General features: G+C 48.6%; 1 protein-coding gene across 1 annotated transcript in view; it reads right to left on the reverse strand.

Moving 5' to 3' along the window:
- Nucleotides 1-1,145: 1,145 nt before the first annotated feature.
- HSD11B2 (hydroxysteroid 11-beta dehydrogenase 2) overlaps nucleotides 1,146-21,286 on the reverse strand; it is a 94,762-nt gene continuing 74,621 nt past the window's right edge. Inside the window, exons 3-6 of the mRNA XM_019490987.2 lie at nucleotides 17,682-17,894; nucleotides 16,729-16,914; nucleotides 13,640-13,777; nucleotides 1,146-2,238 (exon numbers count right to left, since the gene is read on the reverse strand). Coding sequence (XP_019346532.1) covers nucleotides 1,877-2,238; nucleotides 13,640-13,777; nucleotides 16,729-16,914; nucleotides 17,682-17,894 — 899 coding nt within the window. The 3' untranslated portion in view covers nucleotides 1,146-1,876. The remainder of the gene's footprint in view (nucleotides 2,239-13,639; nucleotides 13,778-16,728; nucleotides 16,915-17,681; nucleotides 17,895-21,286) is intronic.

Here is a 21,286-nt window from a genome sequence, read left to right on the forward strand (position 1 = left end):
ATGTGTATAGACAGTTTGCTGAGTCACCACCCTTCTCTTATTCCTTGCCTTATGCCTTCTGTTAACATTAAGAAGGCCATCCAGTCACTGTATTGATCATTGGTCACAAGCTGCCAAAAGGGAAGACCTACAGGCTTAGGTAGTGGGAGAAAATATTTGCAGGGGCTGGAGTAGCGTGTGATGGGGGCACTGGGTGCAGGGCTGCAGCAGTGGGGCATGACAGTGGAGTAGTGGAGCCTCATGGAGCAGAGCACATGATGAGGTGGTGGGGTGCTGGCCTGGCTGCATGCCGAGCAGTGCCAGGCACTGCAGGACGATGGCACTGTGGTGCTGTTGCTGTCGCTGGCTGCTGCAAAATTAGGTTGGGGGGGGGGGCTAAGCCTTGTTAGCCCTGGCCTTCCACCACTACGCCTACAGGTACCACAGGCAGTCAAGCCTGCTGAGTGACTGACCGAAACACTTGGCCTGTAGCCTGGGGATGTGGTCTGAGGAGCAGAATTGCAACAGAAAGCTTAATTCATGAGAGGGGGACCAGAGTGGGAACAAAGGTTGCCTATACATGTGCTGGTTCCTGTTCTAATTAGAACGCGCCAGTGCCTCCTCACGTGTATTTTCAGCTCCCACATGGTTTAAAATTGCCACGGGGGTGCTTTAGCTAAACCTCATCACATGAAGTTAGCTAAAGCATCTCATGGCCATTTTTAAACTCACGGGGCTTAATGCATGTAATGGTGAAGTATTTTAATTAGAGAAACTCTCCAGGAGCTGCTGTAATTAAAATGTGTGCGCTGCCCCCACCCCCCGAGCACATGCATAGGCAACCAAAGATGCAGGAAGAACAGGGCAGCAATAACAGGAGGCAGTCTGTCACCTCTGTGTGCCAAGCTCTAGAAGCAACCATGCCTGACTGCGGGGCGGGAAGGCATGCCGCAGTGTGCAGCCAGATGGCATTTAGGGCTGGAGTCATACCCCCTGTCTGGCTGGAGCCACATTCCCCGTCTATCTGTCTGCAGCTGCGGCACACGGTTGGGAAACATTGTAGGGACCTGTCCTGCTAGGTGGTCCTTTCTGATGCCTACAGTCTCCAACTGTCCTGCACAGATGCCATTATTTCTCACCAGAAGAGAAAGACCCAGAGGGGTTAATGGAAATACAATTATCCAATTTATTTAAAAAGTGACAATCACATCGTTCATCATGTGGAGAGACCTGCAGACCATGTAATCTAGACTTAGCCACTGAAGTCCCAGCCAAAATTCATGAAGACATGGAATACCATAGTCAGGGCCTCTTGGGTCCCGGAGTGCAGTGTAACAAGTGGCATGGCCCAGGTTTCGAACATTAGCAGATAAAGGCTAAAGCTCTTGAGCCAGTCAAGAGACAATAGAGATTAATGCTTACAGACCCAGTAACAGCAAAGGAAAATTTCACTTAGCTGAGAAAAATTTTTGAGGTACATTACATTGCAAGGGGCAGGAAAACCCATATGATCCAAATACCAATCATGGCCTTTTCATGAGACACACATACAAACACATGCACACAATTAGAAAAATACAAAACAAGGTCTCCAGGGCACTCTGATTCTTACACAGTAGAAAATATATCTTTGTCCATTTGATTCGGAGAAAGCAATTTGGTTTACAACTGGTGCTGATTGGCTCTACATAACACACACAAGCAACATGAGAGGCTGTTCTGACATACGTGTACACACACGTGCACACACACACACACACGCGCGCTCCTGCATGCACTTCCTCTCATGCTCCTCTAATGAATTTGGTGCCTAGGAAAATAAAGTGAGAAAATTTCCTGACTCTCCATCTATTCCCTAAGATGGCTTAAACCACCTCCCCCAACCTGTGAGTGAAGGTCATTCTTTCTTGGCATTGTTCTGTGGTTTTGGCTCCAGTGCTCTGGGCAGTTTGTGGTTTATGAAGAAACCTTTGAGGAAGAAGTCACGGATACAGTAAGGCAGATAGTGGTGCATAAAATACATGAACCCAAGCCCCTGCCCGGGGTAATACCGCGTTGCCGGGTTGGCTGAGATGAGGGCATCTGTGATGCTGGTCACTACAGTGCTCAAATCCTCCACAGCCACCTTCATGAATTTAACAAACTGCCTGTTGATTTCCTCAATATACTCTTCTCCGTAGGCCTGTAGCAGCTCAGTGGGCAGGCTGGCCAGGAGCTGCTGCTTCTTGAGGTGCCAGAACTGAAGGTCACAAGTTGTACCTATAAAGAACCAGACACTCTTAGTCCAGAATCTCCTTTACTCAACTGCCCTACGTGGGCCACAAGGGCAAGGATATGCAGGGCATCCTTACATCCTCCACCCAATGGCTACAAGGAAGGGGGTGGATTCCAAGTGGGTATCCAACTTAGTGTCCTGTCTCCTACCCACAGTGCTGAGTCAAGAAAGCGACATGCTTTGCAATGATGAATAATCAAAAAGAGGCAGGGTTGAGGGGCCTGGCCCTCAGCCCCTTCCCAGAGATGTGGTAAAGACTGGGCTATAAGGGGATGCCACAATCCCTGACAGGGCAAGCAGGCTGTAGCCTCTGATTGTCAGGAGGCAATCATCCCTAGTGGGACATGAACATGCATAGAAAATCAGTAATTACTATTCAGGCACTTTGGACCCCACAGTCAGGAGATCTAGGGCAGATTTTATTTTGCATTTGGCTGTAGCAGCCAAAAAAGAAATCCCCCAGAGCAGTTCTCCGATTGCACAGGGCTGCGATACCTACTCCAGTCCCCATCCCAGCCTCAGTATGGAGTGGGGGAAGGAAAGGGCCACAGTCTACTGAGGGGGCCATAATGGGTAGATGGCTCCTTACTCTTGCTAACTGGCATATATCCTTGGGTTTCTCCAGCCTGGACAGCATAAGCGATCCTTCCAGGAGGAAAAACGCCCAAGGAGTTGTACTGGGAAACTCCATCTTTGCCACAAGCTCCCTCGTGTGTGAAGTCCCATTCACTCTGGGCCAGTTTAGCACCTACAGGCAATAGTGAGGTGAACTGGCCAGGTGACATTGATAGTAATGCCAGTCATATACAGGTGGCCTAGAGCTCTGCCTCCCCTTACGACTTGTAGCCATTCCACTACCTTCACAATAAGCCAGTGCTTTAACAAGATGGGGAAATGGGGGCAGAACAATTGGCTGGAGCTAAACCCAAGAAAGACAGCAAGGCTGCTAATGGGCAGAGGGGAGCACATGGCAGCTGTGATACACACTCCTTTGGTTGAAGGACAATTCAGTCTAGAGTCACCAGACGCTCCTGGATTCCTTGCTGAGGCTGAACATCAAAGTATCTTTGAGGAACCCCTTCTACCACCCCCTGTGGACTAGAGACTCCATCTCCTCCAGCAAGTAACAACCTGGCCCTCAGGCCTAGCAATCTCATTGGTCTCATACTGAAACTCAGTCTAGTAGGGTACTTCTTGTGCTGTGTCATACAGGGGTGGGAGGAAGGACCTGTACAGTATTTTGGAACAGGGGCTATGGTTTTCCTTCACACGTTGAATGAAGACTAGCAGGCTGCAGGCATTGTCCTACTCTCCACAGAGATGGGGCAGTTCCAAAGCAATGTCTTCCTGCCCTGGCCCATGCAGGTGGCTTTGCTTCAGCATCGCTGGAAAAGCCTGAAATAAGCAGCTAGCATTCAGAGGCAGGGGTGACTAGGTTTGGGGGCTAATGCTACAGCCATTGTTTGAAAGGAGCTCTGCAGAGTAGCAAGCTTGGCTAGTGTTGCAAACACTCATGGAGGAGGATGCCAAGGATTTTTGTGGGCACAGAGAGCAGGACACCCAGTCCAAACCTCACAATTTCCATGGGAAGGGATCATTGCTCAAAGCTGCTCAGGGGCAGCCACATTTCAGGGGGTCCAGCACATTTGAGCAGTACAGCTGCAAAGACATGAGTTACCTCTCCCTTATGTGTCAACGTAATACAGGTTGGCTAGTGGGAGCCAGCTCTTAAGTACAAGTGCAGGCCACCATGGTGCTGAACATGAACACCAGGCAGCCAACCTGGACAGGCCTGAAGTCCACCATGTGCCAATAACGCCAGCACCAGAGAAGGGGCAGGGAGCCCCGTAATGCATCATTTTAGAACAATCTGCCTTTAAAGGCTGCTTTTTCCAAACTGCAAGCAGGCAGCGTTTCACTCAAAGACTACCCCCCACCCCCCAAGTATTTACAGCAGCTGAGCTGTGTGGGAACTGGGCCTTCCATTTGGGGACAATTCCATGATTTGACATTTATTTTTATTTAAAAATTGGAATAAGAACAACAAAAATGTGAAATTTCCACCAAAATGGAATTTTAAAATCTTTCATTTGCTCTCAGGCAAAATGTTTTGCTTGGCTAACACCATTTCATTCCAAGTTTGACTTTTGAAAAATTTCACATGTAAAAAATAAACATTTCACAATGAAAAGCTGATTTGAAAAATTGCTTTTGTTGAAACTGACACGGTTCCCCAGAACGTCTAGATCCTGACAGGCTGGCATTTCCCGATGAAAATACATTTCACTTGGAAAATTTTTACCAGCTTTGTATGGCAGGTTTTAAAGGCCATAACCCATCCTTGTAATGGGCTTAGGCAAGAACTACAACCTTAATCATCCATCCTGAACTGCAGAGTTAAGAATTGGACACTGTACTCCAATAATTACTTCACTAATGCCATGCCCAGAAACCACAGCACTAGATCCCACTACAAGATCTTTGACTATGGCAAAGGACTGTATTCATCATCTTAGACCAATACCATAGTGCATGCACAGGCTGTGTTGGTTTGTCACCATGATGGCTATGTCCTTTTCAAAGTCATCACTATTCAGGATATAAGGGCATTGTGTTGCGGGGAATAAGCACTCATTGCTCCTATAGTTATGACCTTCTAGTTGACTGTTTTACAACATGTTTGAACAGTTTTTCAAAACAGTTTTTAGAATAGGTTTTTAAAACAACCCAAATATCCCTAGAGGTTAACCTGTAATTTACTGTCCTATCCAGAGATGCTGTCTGCAGACTTTACAAGAAAGGATTTTTTCTTTCAGGTCGTTTCATCAAAATATGAAATAGCATTGAGCCAAGAACAGATCCTAGCAAATCTCACCAGAGTCAACCCCAGTGTATGATGGTTCCTTACTAATAATTATATTCAGGGTCCTATTGTTTAATCAATTTCACAATCAATCAGCCAGAGCTGCGCTGACTCTGTGTAGGGTTAATTTTCTTAAAAGGAAACTCATGCAGCCCTCAGTTACAGGAGTCTTAGGGAACCATTTTCACCAGCCACTTTTATGGCCTTCTGAAGGTCTTTGCCCCATAAAACACCTCTCTCCTCCCCCCAGCCTCCACTGGTTTGGCATGTGGCCAATCTAGTCACCTCCTGGTTCACCTTTTTTTGCAGTTCTCTGAATGCCTTCCAATGGGTTTGTGCATTTCCAGCAATGATGTACTCAGAATTTAACTCAGTGTGGCCAGAGTCAGCACAAATGCTCTCCCCCCCCCCTCCTGCATCTGGAGCATGAGGATTTTGTGTGAGCCAAAGCTATGGGGTGGGGGGTTGAGGAAGAGGGATTCTCACGTAACACCAGGGTACTCAGCAGAATTAGAGAGTCAGCACAGAGAGAGTAGGTACGGTTAAATACAGCCCTGGGATGGGACTTGCCCACAGAACTTGCTCCTACAGGATAAACTCAGTGGAAATCACAGAGAAAGCAGATGCTGAACTGCGCCAGGGAAGAAAAATTTGTACTTGCAGCTATAGCAGCAGTATGGGAGAAAGGCAACTGACATCTATATCAGAGGAGTGGGTGGATCTGCAGTTGACATGACATCAAAGAAGCCGAAGCTCATTCAAGAAACAAATGAGATGAATTATAACCAGTGGAACATAGGGAGAGATACTAAACCAAGTGTATCATTCAGCATAGGTGAGTGACGCAGATGAAAAGGGAGCACAAGGAAACTGCACAGCAAGGAGGCACCTGAATCACTTCTCTTTTCCTTGGAAGGGATGAAAGGCTCCTGGGTGAAGCTTTCCAGGGATAATTACCAAGATAATTTCAGCACAAATGTAATAATGCCCCTAGGGGTGTAGGTTGTAGCCATGTTGGTCTAAGGGCACAGGCAGACAAGGTTCTTTCGGTGAATCTGATCTCTTTTATTAGATCAACTTAAACAGTTGAAAAAACATTTTTTAGCAAACGGTATGGTTTAAAAACCCTTCATCAGGCTGAGGAAACCTGACCAACTGCAAAGGCTTCCTCAGCTTGACAAAGGGTTTTTAAACCATAACGTTTGCTAAAAAAATGTTTTTTTCCAACTGTTTAAGATGGTCTGATAAAAGATATCAAATTCACCCAAACATCCTTGTCTGCATAATGCCCCTAGTAAATATGGGTCTTGCCCCAGCAGGGTAGGGCCTTTATTCATTCTTACTCCAGCCATACTGAGTAAATTATAACATAACCCACCCAGCTGGTGGCACAAAAAAGCTGAAGGCATGAACATACATGGCATTTAGATCAGTTTAAATGCAGTTTGAACCTGAAGCAGGCAGATGTACAAGCCTGTTAAACTGGTTTAAGCTTGCCTGGAATGATTCAAAAGTGCATCTGGAAAATCAAGTAATATTTAGAAGTGGCTCACGGGACACCAAGCGTTCCATGACACAGGTCTGATTGGTCCTCTAGGAATCCCACACTGCATCACTCCTACCCCCACTGCTGCAGTTGGCCACCTTGATACACAGAACAGCCCTGCCTCCTTTTTCCTCTTTTGTTGGCGTGTTTTATCAATGAGCTGCTTTGCTCTGCTTGTTTAATAACAACTGTCTTTCTAACAAACAGCTGTGCACTCACCCCCTGCTCAACCACGTCCTTGCATTATGCCTTCCCCCAGGCCCTGGCAACCCAAAAACCTGGGTCCAACCACTCCCCATCCCCATTCAGGCAAGCACACAGTGGAGTTCAGAAAAGTGCAGACTGCTGAGGTTTACTGAACCCATATTTAGGACAGAAGGGAAAGCAGAAAAGTGAAAACATCCCCAGCCACCAGTCACCCACTCCTGGGACTCCAAAAGCATTGATGCAAGCACTTCCCCACTTGCCCACTGTGATGCATGCAGTGTGGTGCTCACTCCCACCCCTGATGCTGAAGCCATAGGATCTCTGTGAGCTGGTTCGTAATTGGGCATTTTGGAATGGTTCAATAGTTACATGCGTCTGCACCCTGACATGGAGATGTGGCAGGAGTGCCATGAAGCCTGACTGTTCTCTGCAATATTCTGCCTTTGAAGCCCTGGACTGTCTTGAGCTGCCTCCAACATCCTGGCATTTCAACAGCTGCTGTGGTCCCCAAGCTTCCCTGTCCCCAATTCCAGATTTCTCCTGCATCCAAATCCCCAGGGCTGCATGGTCCCATCACTCCCTGGGTTTGGCTGCCTATCTATCCCCTTCCTGCATCTTAGGGTTTCCACTACCTCCAAGCTCTTCTCACTTGACCTGCTTACTACCAAGACTTCTGTTGCATTCATGCATGCAGGGCATCAAGCAATGCAGAATTCTCCACTACTATGCAGGGGCTTCTCTACATGTAAAAGCTGCTTACCATTAAGGTAGCATGTGAATAACCTTTCCTGAAAAGCTCCATGTGCAGACTAGCCCCAACATCCTGCATGTACCACAGTAAAATGATTTTTAAAACGAACTGGTGGAATCCAGGTTGCAGTCAACTCCCTCTTGGCCTCCAGTGGATATGTGTACATGCACGCCCACACGTGTGTGTACACACACACACACAAACAATATCTGTAATAGCTGCAAAGGCTTGTTTGGCTGCAAGCTGAGTGGGTGAGCTGTTCCTAACAACTTTGCAAGAAAGGCAACAAAAAGTTTGCAGAGGGTGCAATAGCTTTTTCAAACAGAGGGTACGCTGTGCACAATCCATCCTTTTTACTGGAGGATTTGAACTGTGACCAGAGCACCCCCCCCCCCTGCAAATCCCAGGCTCTGACTGGGTACTATGGAGCCATAAATATTGAGGGAGAGAATAGCAGGTAGGGAAAAGCCAGAGGAGAGCAACAGTAGCTTGGAGATGGGGGCAGATTAACCCACTCCCCCAGCAGAAGGACTATAGCTGAGGCTTGCTAGGGAGCAGACTTCAGGATAGAGGAGAGCCTGGATCATCCCAGGAGAAGCTGATTCCCCACCCAGGTCAGAGCTGTGCAAGCAGGGACACAGGTACCCAGAGAAAGGATGGGGAGGGGCTGGTAAGCTAGCTGGGAGCTGGGAGAAACTGCCTAGTCAGGGACCTGCAGAGGGAAGTCCTCTGTTTGGGCTGGAAAGGCTGGTGCTGCAGGAACAGAGACCTGCAGAGGGAATCTCCTGTCTGCATGTGGAGGTGCTGGGGGGGGGAAGACAGCCCAGAGAGAGGGCGGGCTGTGAGAATCCCAAAGCTGCATGGATGTGTGAGGGGACACTTGACTCCTAGTGTTTCCAAGGGGTGTATTTTTTCAGAAGGAAACTAAAGAAAAGAAGCCTGCAGTGGCTGATCAGAGACTTGTTTTTGCTGAGTTAACAAGGAAGACCAGAGTCCACTTTCTCCGGAGCAGCAGAAGCCTGGCCTCTGCCATCTAGTGGTGCATCATAATTATAGCTGTGTCACCATTTATTGTTATGGGAAGGGGATTGTGACCAGAGGGAAATCAATATGGGTTATGGTGAGGAAACTGTTTTAAAGGGTCAGAACCGGGTGAATATAATCACTGAGGTTGTTTGATACAAGTGGGACCACCCAGTGTGGTAGAATTATTCATCTGTTGTTGCAATTGTAAATTCTATTCAAATTGTTGGTTTTATTATTAACTATTGATATTATATGTGTGTGTGTGTGTGTGTGTGCGCGTGCATATATTTCTTCTCTTGATTAATCATTTCTGTATATAGTTGTACATAATAAAGAAACCAATGTGTTTATTGGGCTTGGAGTACATTTTTGGGCAGTGAGGGTGAGGCACACTCCCCTCTAAGGGACACCTCAGTCAGTAAACCTGCCTGAGGGGGTTCCCAGGTCTACTGGCACTCTGAGGACCCGAAATCCGGCACATCACTCAGCCTAGCATGCCAGCACGGGTTACACATATATGCCCCAAGGGACTCATCTCCTCCTCCAGCCCCTCCCTTTCTCATATGCCATCTTTGATCTAACTCTGGCCTGTAAGTCTTTATGCTTTATTTCGACTTATTGGTGCCACTAACTACAGGCATCATAATGGGATGGAAGGAATAAGCAGTGCTCCAGTAACATAAATTGGCAGGAGCTGCTAACACCAGTGAGGGGAATAATAACACAGCAGAGACTAGGAACACGGGGCAGCTAGTAAAACAAGATGCTGCTGGCAAGTACATAGTTAAAGGCAAAACAATCCCAAGTCCAGACACTCACCTAGGCCAGGCCTGGGACGCCAACTTCAGGGGAGAGTGGGGAGAAAATTAGACAGGGTATTGCAGAGCAAAAGCACCATTTGTCTGGCTGCCATAAGTTCACTAAATGTCCCATATAAGACACAGGCCCTGGGTGCTAGATGTGGATGGGAGACAAAGCTCAAGGCTTAAGTTGAGGGCTACTCACAGTGTGGCAGCTATGTACAAACAAGCAAGGTGTAGGTGGAAGCTGGCAGGCTGGTTGCTGAAAGGTGGGCAATTGCAAGCATAAGAAAATTGCCCTAGACTCATCCAGAGGTAAATTTGCCATTGTTGAGGGGAGGCCATGTTGTTTCCAGGGAATGAATCATGATCTCAGTTATTATAAATCAGGAGAGCTCAACTTGCCAGAGTATTCTCCATGACAATAATCTCTGGCCCTCTAAACAGACAAGCAAGCAGGAGTTGGGAAGAATTTACCAAAGTTATCTCTACAATCAGTGGCGCTGGTACACTCCCAATAGCCAGAGCTCCCTGCTTAGGCGATGGGCAGGGGGGAAGGGGAGAGCGGTGGTGCCCCGACCTGAGAGCACCGGCTGGGGAGTGGGGGCACCAGGAGAAGCGATCCCGGCAGTCCCCCACCCCCTGGCCGATCGCACGGACCGAGGGGATTCCTCTGCAGCCGACTGTGCCAGCAGCTGGTACTTCCATGTCAGCGCGATCTGTCACAGGGGGACCTACCTGGTCACTGACTGGCCGCTGGGGGGGGGAGGGAGGGAGGGGGCAAGTGCCCCCCTGACTCAGGAGGCACCAGTCGCCCATGTCTACAATATTAATGTTCAGCCTCCTGCCTTCACCCCAAGTCACTTTGCAGTGATCCATCCAACCTCTGTCCTCATCAACAAGACCACTACTCCACCCCAGTGGAAAGGGAGGGGAGGGGGAGGGGGAGCAGGAGTTATCAAATCTCCCTGATCTCCTAGGATGAGGTGATGGGCCTTGTGGATGCGGGAGGAGCAGCAGATGAATATGTCAAATTTAGCAAGGCTTTTGACACTGTCTCCTATGACATTCTCATATGTTACCTAAGGAGATATGGTCTAGATGGAATTTCTATCAGGTGGGTGCATAACTGGTTGGATAATCATGTTCAAAGAGTAGTCACCTGTGGTTGAATCCCCAACTGGAAGGTGTCAAGTGGGGTTCCCCAAGGGCCTGTCCTGGGTCCAGTATGGGTCAGTTTCTTCGGTAATGACTTGAAGGATAGAATTAAGTCTAGACTTAGTAAAGATGCTGTTGACACCAACCTGGGTCACAAAGCAGACACTGTAGAGGACAGGATTAAGTACAGGACAAGTAAAGACAAGACCAAAGTAGTGCACTTAGGAGGAACAATCCAAGGCACAAATACAAACTGAGGAATGAGCAGCTAGGCTGCACTACTGCAGAAAAGAACCTGGGAGTTATAGTAGACTGTGAGCTGAATATGAGTCTACACTCTACAGCATAATACAGGTACAACTGCCTCTGCCCCCAATCATTTACTGAGTTGCATTAACAGGAGTGACATATGCAAATCAGCTCATATTTAGGGAAGCAATTCTTCTACTCAATTCAGTATACCAGGAGTACTGTGTACAGTTTTGGATGCTGCACTTCAAGACAGACATGGAGATATTGGAAAGATTCCAGAGGAGAGCAACAGAAATTATTAGAGGCCTCGGAAACAAGAAATGAGAACTGCCTGACGCTCAGGTGTCTCTGCCCAGTGCTAAGGGACTTTGGGCTCCAATCCTTTCTGCCCCATTCCTTCAGAGTCACTCCATCTCTGCTCCATCCCACACTTGCCCCATGGTCTCTCTTCACCCTGCCCTATTCTCCTTGCCCCTTTTTCTTCCCATGTGGCTGAACACCTATTAATTAAACACCCTATGGATCGAATCCATCATCCTCTGCCACTACACCAGGCTCTCTGCTGGTGTATTCCAGCCTTCCTTACCGGGGTCTTCTGGTCTGTTTAGACTATCAACTCTTTGAAGCAAGGGCTGATTGCTAGTCTGTGTCTGGTACAATGGGGTTCTATGGTTGGTTGGCTCTTTGGTAGAGGTCAAATGAACCTGACTGATAACAAATCATTCTTTGTGGGCTTTCTCTCAACCATGTCCAAACTGTCAGCAGCTGTTTTTGAAGTGTGCTTGGTGTCCTCTAACACTCTCACAAGAGCCATAAAAAACTCTCTTACAAAACACCTCCTCCATACTGCACCTTTAGATTCCTGCCAACACAGCTAAGAATTACATGTGCTTTTGTAGCTACAGCACTGTATGAGGAATTCATGCTCATTTGGCTACCTACTGTGACCCCTGAATCCCTCTGGGAACCAGTGCTTTCCTCATCCCGTGCATGTGACTTGCATTCTTTGTTCCTAGGTGTCTGCCTCTGCAGCTGGCTGCAAACACCTGCTGCTTGTGCCCAGCTTATGGGGTGAGGGAAGGTGGAGAAAAGGCCCTTGGACCAGACTGAGAATTGGGTTTTTGGTTCCTGCAGAGAATAAAACCAGTACAAGGTTTACCAGTGACTTTACCAGTCAGCACTGACAGCACAGTAGTGTGCCAGGATGGGCCAGGCTGGAAAAGGGGTGTGACTGATTATCTACGGGGCAAGCTTCTGGCATATAGCCCTACCTACACAGCTCAATACTGACTGAGTGGTCTTTGTCCTGGGGTGGAGGCACTTCCAAGCCCATGCAGCTTTGACCTCTATGCAGTCTGCTTGGGAAGCAGGCTCTGAAATCAAGACCCATCCAGTTCATCATCTGCTGGGGCCATCAAAACTTATTAGATTGGAATATATCTGAATGCCCACTGAGGTGGGCTGGAAAATTCTGACCTGCTTGGAGTTTTCCCAGTGGGGTCTCCCCTCTCTGCTCATACAAGAGAAGACTTTTATGTTCAGTGCTCAGGTCCACATTTCTATCTTTGTTCCATAGTATATGGTGCCCTACCTACCCCGTTCTTAACATGAACAGCTCCAGTTTACCAGATACCTAACTAAGTGTGAAACAGCACTGACATAATAGGGATCTATTTGCGGCTCTGGAAACAAGCTGGAGTGTAGACAACTATATTTTATCACATACAACACACCCTGGACTATAATAGGCACCTTGTTTTTGAAAGGCAGAATGAAGGGGGGGTTGGTTTGGGTGTTGAACTAGATGACCTCCTGAAGTCCTTTCCAACCCTAATTTTCTATGATTCTATAATTCTAAGGGAATTTTTTTTCCAAAGTTATGGCTGCATAGAGCAGGGACAGAGCCTAATCTTCAGCTAACTCCAGCCACTGCTGAAGACTGGTCTCTATTGATGTGTCTGTTATTTAGAAAAAAGCTAGGGCCTCCAGGGCATTAAAATAGGAGGGAAGAGACAAAGAGCAGCTAGCAGATAGCTCAACTGCCCTAGGAAAGGTTATCTTGATTAGTAGAACACTAAGACCATTAAAAGGAGAGGCAATCATTAACACCTGTGGAATGAAGAACAATGAGCCACTAGGTCAACTGACTCCCTCATCTGCCTGAACAGAAATGCCACTGCTGCTGCACTGTGGAGTAGGAATCAAAGCTGGCTTTTCTATCCTTGGCAGAAAATCAGCTTTCCCACATGCACCTCATCAGAAGAGAGGGGTCTGATTTTGAGGGGAAAAGTATGTGTTATATGTGAAAAAATATGGTATGTAGATCTGAAATACTGATTTCAAAATGGAAAGAGAATGAAACCTGAGTCTGCTCCAAGAACGGAAACTTGGGTTCAGATCTTAGGGCTGCCTGAAGTGATTTGCTGCAACCTCCGAGTTACTCTGTCTGTGAAAACGGGAATGACATTGTCTTCCTCTTAGGTACAGGTATGAGGTCTTCACTGAACTGCACAAAAATATTTACAGCAGACAGTGGAGGAGCTGGGACTAGAATTTGGTTCTCCATCTGGCAGCTTAGAACATTGTTTATTCTGTTTGAAATAACATACAAAGGCCAAAAAATATGTGGTATTCTCTGAGATATGCACCATTGTGACTAGAATACCAAACTCACAACTATCTGGCTTGACATCAGCTTTGCCAGATACAACATGACCCCGAGACACAAAGACACCAGGAGAGCTGAGGTTTCAGGTGAGAAACCTTAGCTCATGACACTTACCCGTTTTGAAGTAGCCAGGTAGGATCAAGCTCACTTTTATGCCCCAGGGCTGAAGCTCACTCCGGAAAGTATCCATAAGGAGGCCAAGGGCAGCTTTCGATGCACCATATGCTGCTAAGCAGGGGTATGGCATATCACCTAGTAGGGAAGAAAAAGACAGCATGGTGCCATTGCACAACTGAGTGCAAGCCAGCACGGACACACAGCATATGAGAATTCCTGGGTTCTCTGCCGGGGTGTGGGAAGAGAATGGGGGGGCAGGGTCCAGCAGTTAGACATCCCAAGCACATAGGTCTAGTGCATTCCTTCTAAAAGGCAAAGCAGGCAAAACCTGGGTCTGTCACATCAAACATGCCCGGATTCCAGTCCTAACTCCATATAAAGTGACCCCTGTGATGAGGACACATACTGTATGGGCTCTTTCTAGAAGAAAGAGCATGTTTCTATCCTCACTATGGAGGCAAATAGATGAGACAGACAAGAGACTGAGCTGGGACCTAATATTACAAGGACCCACTCCTTCCTCCTGGCACTTTTTACCATGTCTGCAGTTGAACATGCGGATTTCAGGTTGGCCTCTTCAGCCAACTCCAGACTCATTGATGAATCCCCTATTTTCTAGGACTGTCCTCCTCATATCAAGGGACTGCCAATGATGAAAGGAGCAAGTAAATGTCAAGATACTGGGCTTCTTCTTCAATGCTCTCCATGGCACCAGCATGAGTTATTTAATGCAGCACCTCCCTCTTGGGAAACAACCTGTCAGGACAGTCCCATACCACAGACATGGTGAAACTGCCAGCTTCCTAAGTCACATTTGTAGCAGTGGTTGCAGATTGTTGGCAAGTGTCCCTGGCCTACGGACCTGCCTTTTGGAGCAGAGAATGACTCAAAATGGTACAATGAACCTACACCTTCACAGTGAAAGGCACTCCTTTAGTCTTTCCACAAGGGGAGTAATGACTACAGAGAGGAAGGGCACACCTTGGCTGTTTTCACAGTACTCCTGACAGAGCTGCAGAAAAGGAGGTCCTGCTCATTCACTCCCACTCCATATAAGCCAAACCTGGAAATGAGGTAATGAAGCTGCCCTATGGGTGTCCTAGAGTGCCCTCAAGCCCTCTTTCCTCTGGTATGGCTAAGTGCAGAAACAAGGTGGCTTCACTAGCTCACTTCTGGGTCTGGGATCTGTGAAGGGTAAGCAGGTGTGTGAGAGTCACTCCTCAGAGACACTCTCAAGGTTGTGGTGATAGCATAGGCGCTGACTCCATGGGTGCTCCAGGGCTCAAGCACCCACCAAAAAAAATTAGCGGGTACTCAGTATTCATGGGCCATGGCTGGAAGCTGCTTGCAGACATTAAAAAAAAAACAATCCCCCAAACGCCCCCCCCCCCAACTTTACCAGATGAAGCAGTGTGTTACTTCAACCCAGCTCTGCAGCATTTGTACAAGATTGGGCACTTCAGCAGGGGGGTTTGGCACATTAGCTAAAGCTGATTTAATCAGATAAAAGCACCAAAAAGTCCCACCCAAGCACCCAATCTTTACAGATGCTGGTGCAAGAGCTGGATTGAAGTAATGTGCTGCCTCTTCTGAGCATGTGCGGGGCTCAATGCAGAAATGAGCCAAGCTTAAGTTAAAGTGCTGTTTGTTTGGGGGGTTTTATGCCTATAAGCACTCAAAGGCAAAAACTAAGTCAGCACCTATAAATGATAAACATGCCCAGAGGAAGAGGGAGCATCTCCCTACAGTCCTATGCACAAAAAACACTCAGCAGCTTTCTGGTCATGTAGAAAACTTGTCCCCTTTTCAGGCTCTTCATGGCACTAGTGTGTTTCCAGGAAGTGCTTATATGTTGTGGGGATGGTGCCAGATAAAATGCATATTGATAGGGATTGAGACAACTCATCTACATTTACTAGACGAGTATGAAAGATGAAGGACCTCTACAGAAAGTTCACCACCATTCTCGATGACCAGGCAGCCAGAAGGGTGGGGCATGCTGGGTTTCTGTGCCCTGGGCAGCACTTCTCAACCCGTGGGTCAAAACCCAAAAGTGAGTCACAAGAATATATTAAAGGGTTGCAAACAAACTTTAAAAATGGATCAACAAACTTTAAAAATGGATTCTCCTTTAAAGAAGAAAAACGTGAGAAAGCGTGACTTTTCCCTTGCAGGCTGGCAGAGTTTCAGCCTGCGAGGGGCTGGTTGGGGCCCCCCATGCCTCACACACCCTCCCCACCCCACATACCTACTCCCTGCCCCACACATTAGGGAGTTGGGGCCTGGAGGTAAGGGGCAGTGGGTTGGAAGTGAGGGGCACTGGGTCAGGATTTGCCACTGATGTTGACAAATGGGTCCTGGTACAAAAAAGGTTGAAAACCACTGCCGTGGAGCAGTCTCTACCTGTGCCCTATGAGCCTGGGGAGCTCTTCAGTGGGCTCCATTGAGCACTGAGCAGCTGCAGCTCTGAGTCTTGTTAGCTCCTGTTCCTATGCACAAACTACTATCACCTCAAAATATGAAGGTTTCCAGCTTCCATAAAAACCATCATATTCTGAGGTTTGTGCCGTTGTCATGAGATACCCTCCACTCCAACCCATGGCCTATGGCTGGTAATGCTCAAGATATAGTTCCTCACCTAGCCTTGAGGGTGAGCTGTATGTTAGGGTCTCCAGACACCACAGCCTCAGCTCCCTCCTGCCCTCCTTACACACACATCCAAGTGAAATGAGAGCACTCATAGCCAGCTTCAGCAGCAACTCTTCCTTGCTCCCTGGCTTCAGTCGTTGTGCGCACCTCCAGACAGTCCTACCTACCCCTCCAGCTCCTGCGCTGCCAGCTGGATCCAGCTCTGTCTCCTTAGTCCCTGCCACCTCACTCTGAGCATGAAGCACAAGGATCCTGCCCTGAAATACATAGTTTGTTTTTTCTGCCAAAATCTGAATGTTCAAGAACTAAAGATTTCAAAAAGCAACATGACAAACACAGCTCAACCCTGAACTGGTTTTCTGTCACTCAGCGGTTCTGACAAAATGTTCATCCAGGTCTGCTTCCTCCCTACTCAGGGGAGGGGGTCGGGCTATTACCTGCTGGGCTACTGATGGTGACAATCCTCCCAGCGGAAGAGCGGAGCAAGGGCAGGAGGCCTTTGGTGAGCTCAAGGGAGCCAAAGAAGTTCACTTCCATGCAGATGCGGAACTTGCACAGCGGGGAGAGCTCAGCATCGGCAATGGTGTCATTGAATCCAGCATTGTTCACCAAGCCCCAGAGCCCTGCAGAGGACAATGTGGGGAAGAAGGGGATTAGGACTATGACCCCTGATGCCACATTGTCATTTTAATGCCTGGAAAGTCTCCTCCTTCTCCCCACCCCCACAAACACACCCGGGGTGGAGACATGCCTGGCCACAATCTGGAGGCCAAGTTGCCCTGTTTCCAGTGTGCAGTCTCTAGGGAAGTACTCAGAGTCTCCACACTCCATTATTAAGTGCATTTTTCCCTCCCTGCTAGTCAGACTTTGGTGGGTAGGGCCTCTGCTGCTTCCTGGCCTATGGTTTGATGCTGACCACAAGGAACCATGGGAGAAATTCTCTCTCAGAAGAGCTCTTGTGGTAGACGAGGGGGCACAGGGTGAGATGATGGCAGTGCTATCACAAGGAAGAGCCACAGCTAAATCTAGACACCATCTCCTGAGGACGGTTAGGGACAAAAGTTCAGTTCAACCACAGTACAAGGGAGGGACCTGACATGGCCCCAAAGCCATTCCACCCCAGCTAAAGAATCCTACACATGCTAGGAAGAGCCCTTGCAAGAGCCAAGCCTCTACCAAGACCAGCTGCAGCAATGCTAGACAGGCAGGAGGCAGGCACAGCAGATCTTGGGCCTTTCTGCACAGCCTAAGGGAACTTAGCCCTTCTGTAGCAGGGTTTCTGCCTACAGGCTGTTGTCAGGGATCAAACACCCCACATCAGGAGACTCCTGGCCCTTCACATTCTGATGGGCACTTTAAGTATCCTGGATGAGCATGCCAGGCTTCTTACCCGTGCTTTTTGTCTGGGTCTGTATGAGTTGCAGGGCTCTCTGGATATCCTCTGTTTTAGTCAAGTCCATCTCCAGCAGTGTGAGTCTGGGTGAGCAACTCTGCCGGAGCTCTTTGGCCCCAGAGCTCTCCAAGTCAAGCACACTGGCAAATACTTTAAAGCCCATGGAGTCCAAGTGGCGTGCAGTCTCTTTTCCAAAGCCAGAATCACACCCTGCAAAAGCCAGGAAAAGATGTGCTTTAAAACCAAATAGGGAGTAATTTGGGGCATCATACATGCAGCCTGTTGCTTACATCGCTGGCCTGCAGCATGTGTCCTGGGCTCAAGCCCACAGACATGTGGCTGTGTCCCCCTCACAGGACTGCAGACTTTTGGGAGGCTGCACCGGTGATATTCCCTGCTTGAACAGCAGATTGGGGCAGCAGGACATGCTCCCTTTTCCTCCCGGAAGTAAATGTGGCCATGGTTGTGGGGGGAATCAACAGGGAAGAGGGTTTTGAGGAACCAGTGGCTCCTGGAGGCCGGCAGCTTGCAGATGGACAGAAGGATGGGTGGGGAGGCATGGGAAGAGTGCATGGGGCAGCTTCCCTCATTTGGCATGTAATACTGGGCCTGCCCTCTATACTATGCCCTTTTCTCCTTGCCAGGTTATGGGACACCCTGTCCCCCTGGCCCAGGCTGGGTCCCAGAAGAAGGAATAAAGAAGCACAAGGGAGTAGATAGCAACTGCAGCTTTTCAGTGGCTATGATTGGGCTGCCCTCCCAGGCAGGCTCAAGCCAAAGGGTCCTGGACTGCCATAAGGAATACCTCTTTCCCCCCCTGACACACCATGTCATCTACTCTGGCTAGTTATCCCAAGTCTCACAATAGTTCATGATTTTCCACATTGTGATCAGTATTCTTGTGCCCTTAGTCAACACTGTGGCCACCTCCCAGTGCTTGCCATGGAATGGACAGCACTGGCCAGCCTCAGCTACAATGGCCACTGTTTCCTTACAATCTTTGCAGGTAAAAGCAGGGCTTCTTGCAAGAAGGTGGATCCAGTTAGTTACTGTTTAATGGCACCAGGAATGGGCCCAGGGCACAGGGAGAGGGTGGGTACTAACCAAGAGCACAAACTGAGGAATCAGGGACTGTGGGAAGCAGAAGACAGGGAAGGGGGAGATGTTGGGACAAGTGAATGTAGGAAGATGGCGGGAGACGTGACAATCTGGGGGATGTATAAGGTGAACATGAGTGGGGCAGGAGTTACTTCAACCCCCTTTATCCTGTCCAGCCAGTGGGAGGGCCTGACCTCCCAGTGCCCCAGGGGATGACAGTGGGGGAATGAAATACCCTGTCAGTAGGAGGCTGAGGCAGACATGCCAACCTGATGATCAGTTCCTATTGATCACACAGAGCAGTGCTGGCAGCTCCAACCACAGGTGAAAAAGCCACATCAACCAGGAGGCAGATGAAAAGTGTGGGTTTGAAAATTGTGACTGGAGAATTAAAATCCAAACTATGATTCTGGCTTTTGGGGCAATATTACTCTCAGATCCAGGCATTGGATGTGTGTGTGCATGAGTTTGTGCGTGTGTGCAAGAGAAAGAGAGAGTCTGACACACCTGGCTGCACTGCTCAGCCAGTACAAGGCAGCCAGGAGGTCCCTACTATGGAGGAATTTTGGCGTGATGGAAAGCCATTGCAGTGAGCCATTAAGTATGCACTCCCTTCTGAGAGGGGGAGGAAGCCCAGGGCCTGCTGGCCAGCTCAGCCCCTTGAACAAACTAAATGGAAAAAGGGGACCTTAAATAAGATAGCCATCCATCCACAAGTGTAAGCTGTGATTGCCAGGCCTGCGGCAGAAGCAGAAGGTCACGTGACCCAGGGAGAGACTCAAAAGCCCAGGGCTTGGCCCAGAAGGGGCAGTCTGGCCAAAGGAGCTGTAGGAGGCAGAGCTCCAGGGGACAGCCAGTCCTGACAGCTGAAGTAAAGGACTGTGTGCTACAGAAGGGCAAAAGAGATTCGATGCTAAAAGCAACATGAGATAAGTACTCTGAACCTTTTGCATTTGTGCTACCAAGGGTGAGATTAACCCCAACAGGGAAGCTTGAATTTGGCAAGCCTTAAATTTGGGAGAGGACGCTCATACTTTTGACTGACATTTGAACTGGAGGATGGAGCGGCTGTGAGGGGAGGATTGGAGGCCACTGTGGGGGCAGCAGGGGCACCCAGCTCAGAGTGCTCCTGGGGTGCAGAACCCTCAGGTGTTCAGTACGGGCAGGTGTCCAAATACATTCAGAGGGAAGACAGTGGCATGTCAAAAGATTGCATATCTGATGGCAAAGACTGGAGGGTGTAACTCCTATACCTGCAAGGGCATGTTTAAGGGCTGAGTAGCCCAGAGCTCACGAAGGACTAGAGTTGGAGCCCGAGAACCTGAGGTCCTGGTGCGGTGAACCCCAAGCAGTGGAACCCAGCCAGATTAAAAGTGAGCCAAGGCCAGGAAGGGCCTGGCTCTAGACCACATCTACCTCCTAGGGGCCGCCTTCCTACAATACTAAAACATCAAGTCGCAGCAGGTAAAATAACCATGGTGGGGAAGGACCCAGAGAGTTGGGAAGCAAGGGTGAAGAGGTTGGAGCCTGGCAGTGAGCCAGGCTGGGAACCTTGTCATGCCAGCACTGACCATTTTTGGTTACAAGACAGAGAGCATTACAGAGGCTGGATGAGGAGGGAGGGGAGGGCACGCTGACCCAGTCAATCTTCAGGTAACCGATTGGTCCTTCCATCACTGTAGCAACCACTGTAATTTAAAGTAGCTTTCACCTTGTCTACTAGCACTTGCAGGACATGGCAAGTAGAAAGGAGGCTGAAAATCCTCCTGTCAGTTCACATGAGCTGAGGGTCAGGCCCACAGAGTCAGCATACAACACCACAGCTGTTAAAAAGGCCTGAGCCCATGTCAGATCTGTGGCAGGGTGCATATTGGACAGACTGCAGGCAGGGCACCAGGATCTATTTCACAGGGATTTTATAGTAATTATAAAGTCTTTTATACGGCGCTCCTCGTGTGCCTTAAAAGCTGGGTAAATGCCATTATCCCAATTTTATAGATGGGCACAGGAAGGCTGAGTTACTTGCCAGGTTGTCATGGGACACTGGTGACTGAAGATCACATGATGCCACTGCATGTCAGGCAGAGCTTACTATTAACTACAGTGAAGGACTGCCCTTAAGGGCATAATTGCAGGATCTGGTTCAGACTTGGAAGCAGCACCCAGAACCCTGGCTCCCCGTCCATCCATTCTCTGGACATAACTGCTTCTCTCTGAGACAAAAGCAGCTCCCAGCAGAATGGCAGGAGCAAAAAAAGGAGCTCAACGGATACATATTTGGCACCCAGGGCAGGGGAGGCATTCTGCTACCCCTCTGGATTACACACCCCAAAACTCTGCTGACAGGGCTGGTAGTGTGTATCCAGACGAGTTTGTACTGAGCAAGTACGTAGCCCAATGGTAAAAACTACTCTAGCTGTTCCAGGGGTTCAGCATATTCCCACCAGCATATCAAGCTACATTCTAGGGACAAAACAATGCTTCTCCTGCTGAGTGCCAAGGCT

This window comes from Alligator mississippiensis, chromosome 10, assembly GCF_030867095.1.
Source record: "Alligator mississippiensis isolate rAllMis1 chromosome 10, rAllMis1, whole genome shotgun sequence".
Classification (NCBI taxonomy): Eukaryota; Metazoa; Chordata; order Crocodylia; family Alligatoridae; genus Alligator; species Alligator mississippiensis.